A 7,845-nucleotide genomic window follows, 5' to 3' on the forward strand; every position below is an offset into this window, starting at 1 on the left:
TTCAACCGTATCCCATGAGAAAATATCAAAGTAGTAATTATTTTGTTGTGCAACGTAATTTTTTGTTAATTGTTTGATGATTTCTCGTGTTGTATGTTTGATGCAATGTATACATAAAGAGAGAGAGAGAGAGATACGTTGACAAAATGTTGGCAAAAAAGCCCGAGTAGAAGCACCAACCAAACATCTCATAATGATAGTGCCCTTCTGCAGAAGAAGACTTTGAAGCTTGCCTATCATCTTCATGCACTTAGCAAAGTAAAGTATAGTACAAGATAGATACAAATGTTCAAATCCTTGAAAAAAGTTACATGTGCCAAGAAACCCAATTTGTCTCGTCCAAAGAGGGAAAAGATGATATGATAATGAAATAAATAAAGGAAAAAAAAGTGTCTATGTAAGTTTTAGCGCTTCTCTAAAATTTAGGCTGAAGCTGTTCTCAAGGCCTCGTTTAATACCACCGCCAATCGGATGCCCCTTTTGCATCATCGTCACAAACTCGTTGTAATCAATACGACCATCCTGAAAAGGAGGCGCAACACCAGTTCAGACCATGACGGCTTCCAAGTTGAATACATTTAATATATGATACTGAAATGAATAGTCAAAAGTGTGGACTCACATTGTCTTGATCGACTTCTTGGATCATTTCTTCAAGGCGGGTGTCGTCTAGACCAAACTCTATACAAGCTTGTTGAAGCTCGTCGTGGGTGATGTAGCCACTCCCGTCTTTATCAAAATACTGGAATGCAGCAAATAGGTGATCCTGCTTCTCGATCTTGTTTAGATGCAACGTTGCTGCTATGAACTCCCCATAATCGATTGTCCCACTGTTGTCAACATCAGCCTGTAGATTCAGAAATTCTGTTCAAGAAACCCACTTCCCAAATCAAAATGATCAAAGTAATATCAACGGGGGCATTTGTTAGGATGATAGCTTAAATTAATAAAATCTATGTAGTATAACTAGAAAAGAAGTATCTGGTTATTCAGATAATTACTGCTTGCATTAGATCGTAAATCTCGGACTCCTTTAGGTTGGCACCAACTCTGTTCAGTCCAGCTTTGAGCTCTTCGAAAGTTATTTGACCGCTATTATCTGTGTCTATCATCTTGAACAACTCTTTTAGCCCAGCGATTTCGTCTTCAGACAAGGACTCTGCAATCACCTGCACAAAAATATGTAATTTCTGTCAAAGAGAGATGAAGCAGTAGGAAAAGTTTAACCTATAAATTATAAGGATCCACATTATAGAGATTGAAAACCGAGGGACTTACTCTAAGAGCCATTTTCTTGAGCCTGTTCATGGCAGAAAATTGTTTCAAGCGACTTAGAACTGCAGAGTCGAGAGGCTTGTCGGGCGCCACACCATCCTCTTGTACCCAAGGGTGGCCTGACAAAAAATTTAAGAATCGTATGAGAAGAGCAGTAAATAAACTCGGGCAAGGCAAATATCAAAAATATAATATCATTCCTAGGTGCAAATGGTTATGGAATAATAAATAGATTAAATTGATAGATTGTCATAAGAATGACAATAGAACTAATCTGAACTTCTTAGATTTCCTTAAATTTGTTATTTATGTAAAATGAGTTTAACTCAATTTTACCATAAAGTGTTTCATTCTAGCTATCACATTTCTATGCCTGTCATTTATATGGTAAGCCCATAAATTTCAATACAAATATCATCAAAAGCAATATATACGGCACTTAATTCAAGAATCTGTCAGGCACCTCATGTAAAAAAATTTAAACTTCATAAATTCTATGATAAATACTTACAGAGGACTTCATGGGCAGTTAAACGCCGTTTGGGATCTCGAATGAGCATTCTCCTAACCAAATCTTTTGCATCATCAGAGATACTCGGCCAAGGTTCCGATGTGAAGTCAAGATCGCCATGCAGGACTTGCTCAAATATACCTTGCTCATTTTCTGACATCATGCAAAATGAAAAATTAAAACCTTTGGAGGAACAGTGAGGCGTAGTTCAATATTAATGAAGAGTTTTGACGGTTCTACCAGCCCAAAACGGAGGGACTCCACTGAGCAAAATGTAAACGATCACTCCAGCACTCCAAACGTCAGCTTCAGGACCATAATGCTTTCTAAGAACTTCGGGTGCAACGTAATATGGACTGCCTACCACATCGTGAAACTTCTCTCCTGAAAACATATAACCTCCACCTCCTCAGTTCACCAACCAGAAGGTAACAAAGCTAAATTTTACACAGGTAGAACCCAAATTCCTTCTGAAGTTCTTACAGTTTCTTGTAAAAAAAGCCACAAAGAAAATAAATTTATAATAACTATGCCATGAAAAAAAACATAGATATATATGTTACAAAATAGAAGTAAAATTTAAGATTTACCTATTCATGTATAGAAATTTCCACAGACCCGGGTTTTACTTGTAGCATAAAGCATGGAGCAAATACTAACTTCTCATCACTAAAGATTAACACACACACACAGACTTAACATGGATTTGCTTCGGACAGAATTCTGCATAAATTACTTAAACTACCTGGCTTGAAAAACATAGATAATCCAAAATCAATTGTTTTAAGAAGCGAATCCTCCTTCTGATCAACAAGAAGGAAATTCTCCGGCTTAAGGTCGCGATGCATCACACCCAAGGAATGGCAAGCTTCCACCACACCAACAATCGTCCTTGCAAGTTCAGCTGCCTTCCTTTCAGAATAATGCCCACGCTGTATTATCCTATCAAAAAGCTCACCCCCCGCACACAACTCCATGACAACATGAACCGCAACAACATCCTCGTATGCCCCCTTGATGGATATAACATTCGGGTGCCCAGCCAGATGGTGCATTATCTGAATCTCCCTTCTAACATCCTCGACATCCTCATCAGTCAGCAACTTCCTCTTAGCAATAGACTTGCAAGCATACTGAGTCCCCGTAGCCTTCTCCACGCAGAGGAACGTCGTCCCAAACTGCCCCTGCCCTAATTTCTTCCCCATTGTGAAAAACTCCTTCAAATTCCCAGTTTTCCTCTGTAAAACAGAGTCAGTCCTAAGCCCTGCACTAGTATTCCTCTTCATAGGTTTATTAGCATTCGCCTTCTCATCCTGCTTCGGCTTCGGCTCTGGCTTTGGCATCGTCACTTGCTCCGGTGGCGTGCTTTGAACCGGCACGGGCGACTCCGGCTCCACTTGAGCCTCGCCCTTGACACTCCCCCCATTGACAGAAGGGTCATTACTCCCCGGGGCAGGGGTCCGCCACATAGCGGCGGAAACGGATTGGATAAAATTATTTTTCACTATGCCCGGTCCAACACAAGTGTTCCCCATCTCTCCAACTACAAATCTACCAATTCACTTGCTCAAATTTCACCGTTACAACTTTAAATGCTATATGCCAAAGTGAAACTCAAGATCTACCTGAAGATCAAAAGTACGACTGTCAGAGAATTCCTATTTCCACTCCAAATTGCCAAATTACCATAATCAAAATTAAGCTAGCAACAACAACAAGAAGACGCACTGAATAACTAAAGCAATAGATCAATTATCAAAGCAAGTAAACAACCGATTCAACGGTCACAGATCTCGAATACGAACATCAAACCTCGGAAAAAGTCAAAGGAAAAGCCGAAAGTCTGCTAAAGAGAGAGGCCCATCAAAAAGGATTTACAAAGTGAGCATGGCTCTTTCTTCAACAGCAACTCACTGCAAAATCAGAGGGTCAAACTAGGGAAAAAGTTGGGACCTTGATGAATCCGATGTTTCATCCAGTCCTCCACTAAGATTAGATTATGAGAATTGTATTTTAGACTAATTACGACCAGACCACCTCTCCCAAAAACGCGTTTTTTATTACCATCATCCAGTCTGTTTTTGCCGTAATGTCAACTGCGTCTTTTACTTCTTGGGTTCGTATTTTTCTTCATTTGTTCCATTTTCCGTTGGAGACGGGGGGTCTAAGGCAATCCACATTCGAGACCGCATCAAGATAGCGATGCAATCCTCCATCTCATCCTGGTCTCGTCCCTTGTCCCGTCCCGGAGGGAGAGCTGGCGCACCAGCTCGCCACGCGCCAGCGCCATGTGGCGAGCGCTGGCGCTAGGCATGACGCCCACTCGCGGGCCGATGAGTGGGCGTCGTCATGCTGACGCAATAAATATTTTTTTAAAAATAAATTCAATTTTCAGAAAAAAAACAAAAAAAAAACGGTAATATTACCGTTGAACAGTAAAAAAAATTGTATTTATTCTATAAATACTCATATTTCATTCTCATTCTACACACAAACACACATCTATTCTTCTCAAATCATCTCTCTTTCCTCTTCAATTTCTGTCAAAATGTCCGGCGACTGGGGGCATGTACAATGTCTTGGGTGCTTCCGATTCCGGTTCGTCGACGCCGGGCACCCAAGGCTCGTCGACGGCGTACCAAACACCATATTTTGATGTGGATGCATACTCTCGTCCCTCCGCCCCGAGGTATGGGCAATCGCAGGGATTATCCCAAATTAGGGAGAATTTTTCGGATGAACCCACTCCGGAAGGAGCAAGAGGCGGTGGAAGCTCCGGGGGTCGCGCATTCGACGCCGAGGAGGAAGAGGAGGAGGATATAGGCCGTCATCCATACAGCCGCAAGGATACGATGACTTTGTTCAACGCTTGGGTCAGCGTCTCGTACGATCCCATCGTCGGAAATCAACAAACCCGCAAGTGTTTTTGGGAAAAGGTCATCGACGCGTGCAACGAGAATAAGCCAAAGGGGGCCCGCCGCCGCACCTTGAAGATGCTCCGCAGTCATTTTGATCGTGTCGACAGAGATGTCAAAAAATTTTGCGGGATCTACAAGAATGAAGCGGCGAATTACCAAAGCGGAGCCAATGGAGCCGACATTCTGAGAGCGGCTTTGCGAGTCTTTAAAGACGACAGAAATAAAGAATTCAAATATGTCGATGTTTGGGAGTCGGTCAAAGACGTTAAAAGGTGGGCTGGCGGTGTCCAGTCCATCACTGGCTCGAGCTCGAAAAGCACGAAGCACACGACGAGTGGCCAATACTCGTCTAGTGAGGGCGGGTCAGGTAACGCCTCACAAGAGGTTGAGGGCACGACCACCGATGCAGGTGGCCCCTCCCGTTCACGCTGTCGGCCGCAATGGACCAAGGCGGCGAAGGTGGCTAGAGGGAGGAGGGGCCGAAGCGAATCAAGTCAGGCGGACTCGAACACCCTAATGTCCATGTACTTGGTCGCCACGATGGCTGACACTTCCCGCATGACGCCTCCCCAATATCAAGCCCATCTTGCCGGAATTGAGTATATGATAGTACAAATTGGTATTCCGCCTCCAAGTAGCTTGAGTGCACCGCCACCGCCTTCGGAGGATGATTTGCCGGCGAAATATTTTTATAATTTATATAAAATTGTATTTTATATTATGTATTTAATTTTTTTTTTAGGATTTTAATTATGTGTGTTTTTTTAGGATTTTAAATTGTAATTTTATTTTATTTAATAAAGTGTGTTTTTATTAATTGAATTTGTTGGAAATAAAAATAAAAAATGAAATTGAATGAATAGTTAATGGATGAGATGGTTAAGAGATGGAGGGATGCATGTGCGGTCTCTTAGTTAAGAGATGGGGTGAAAAGTACTAAGAGACGGTTAAGAGACCTGGATGTGGATGACCTAATTACAAGTTACATAGAGATAAATTTTCATAAGATTCTTACCTTTTTTTTTGTTCATTTATATCCTAAATGCTCGATTGAATAATTTTTGTGGTTACTAAAATAGGTCTCGTCGAATGTAATTCTTTCGATGGATAACGGCCTTCAAATTCAGCCAATTACAAAAATGTTATGTCCGGAAAATTTATTTCATGAATTGTTGTTTGCCTTATCTCTACATTATTCAAATTCAGTGGACTGGTGTCCCCTTATTGCTCCACATTTGTGCTGAAATAACTCGAATTGGAAAAATATTGATAAGATTCGAAATTACTATATTAATTTGAACGTGGAAGCGATACATTAATTTGTCCTATATCCTGGAGATCTTAACAAATTTATTTTCTAGATATATTAATATATTATAAAACATAAATCATAGTACTACTGATATTAGTGAGAGATGATAGATAAACAAACAATAAAAGAAACGCATCTCGTATGCACAAAAATAGTGTCGTTTCACTTGGGCCGATTTGTAGATTCTTTTCTTTATAGGTTTAACTATATACCTCCGTTTAGGTAAATTGATTATAAAAAAATTACTCCAACTTTGGTGGCTGGCGTTACTTTGCTATATGCATTGAATCGCACAATAAATGATACTCACTTCCAAAAATATATATATATATATATATTTATATATAAAAAAATAATTGAAAATTTTAAGCATAAAAAGCAGTAGATGAAGCTGATACGAGTATTCTATTATTATTATTATTATTATTATTATTATTATTATTATTATTATTATTATTATTATTTTATTTAGATATTATAGGGATTTAGCATATCTTTTTTTATCCACGCATATTTATAATATGGGTGGAGTCTTCCATAATAATTAGTCAATCAATCTATGAAATTATCGATTTTGGCTCAATTAATTGTGCATCAAGAAACCGTCTTTACCGCTGCCGACGAGTACCTCCCTCGCGCTCAACAACCCTCTGCCGGAAGTCTTCGCCGACCCAAATCTCTTGGGTGCTCGACGGCTACGGTCTTCGTTTCTTGATTGTGTGGGAAGTTTGAACGATTAAGGAAGAGATTCCTTAACAACTGGCGCTTTCATTGATATATGTTTTGTTTAGATATTATAGGGATTTAGCATATCTTTTTTGTATCCACAGATATTATAAATATGTGTGGAGTCTTCCATAATAATTAGTCAGTGAATATATGAAATTAATATTTTGGCCCAATTGATTGTGCATCAAGAAACCTTCCCTAAGGCTGCCGGCGAGTCACGACTTGCGCCCAGCCGTCTCCTTCGACGGAAGTCTTCGCCGACCCAAACCTCTTGGGCGCTCGACGACTACGATCTTGTTTCTTGATTGTGTGTGGGATTCGAACGTTAAGGAAGGCTATCCTTGACAACTGGTGCTTTCATCCAGAGCTCTCCATACACGGCGCAGATGACGTGGCTCCGCCTGCCGGCCTCCTTACCGGAGGCAACGCTCAGGAGTTTCGCGACGATACAACCCGCCGCTTCTCGATGGTAACCCACCGCAGTGATAGCAATCCGCGGTTACCCCAGCGCGACACTCCGGAATGCAGCAACCAGCAACGCGACGTTGCGGGGACGGTCGATGCCTCATCGCTAGGGTTTGAAAAGATCATGGCTCGGTTCGACAGGTTGGAATCACGTTGGGAAGCAATCGATCGACGTGTGACAAAATTGCAGGCGTCAAGAGCAGCATATGGACAACAACACTATGTGGACTTCTATTCCGGATCTAGGCATCGCCGGACTTGCTGGGATCTGCCCTTCCAAACATCTGGTTGTCGTGTGGGAGAGATTCGCGCTCTTCCGCTGCCGGAACCACCGCCACAGCCGGTACCAGAACTGTTCTATGGCCCGCCGCATCGTGGAACATCGGACACTCCCTTGTCAAAACACACGACGCGCCCCTCTTTCGGCCCCTAGGACTTTCTTCACGCTGATTCAGCCGTGCCGTCACGATTTCCACCTAGCGCGTATACTGGCCAGCAGCGAGAGCAGCCCCAAAACTGAAACCGGCACCTGCACCCCACATTCCCAAGCCTTCGTACCCCCACACATCCACAGCTCGTTCTCGACCAGAAGCCACCGCTGCAGCACATGCTCGACCAACAACCACAACCAAGTC

The 7,845-nt window shown here is 41.9% G+C and overlaps 1 protein-coding gene across 1 annotated transcript; it reads right to left on the reverse strand.

Annotated features, from left to right (window-relative positions):
- Nucleotides 1–229: 229 nt before the first annotated feature.
- LOC121749481 (calcium-dependent protein kinase 1-like) lies at nt 230–3,817 on the reverse strand. Its single transcript, XM_042144053.1, has 8 exons — nt 3,599–3,817; nt 2,532–3,411; nt 2,027–2,170; nt 1,787–1,939; nt 1,279–1,394; nt 1,002–1,169; nt 623–847; nt 230–522 (listed from the first exon to the last, which is right to left on the reverse strand). Exons 2-8 carry the CDS (start codon nt 3,319–3,321, stop codon nt 394–396), a joined length of 1,725 nt encoding a protein of 574 aa, XP_041999987.1. The 5' UTR covers nt 3,322–3,411; nt 3,599–3,817; the 3' UTR covers nt 230–393.
- Nucleotides 3,818–7,845: the final 4,028 nt, after the last annotated feature.

Source organism: Salvia splendens, chromosome 1, assembly GCF_004379255.2.
Source record: "Salvia splendens isolate huo1 chromosome 1, SspV2, whole genome shotgun sequence".
Taxonomy (NCBI): domain Eukaryota; kingdom Viridiplantae; phylum Streptophyta; class Magnoliopsida; order Lamiales; family Lamiaceae; genus Salvia; species Salvia splendens.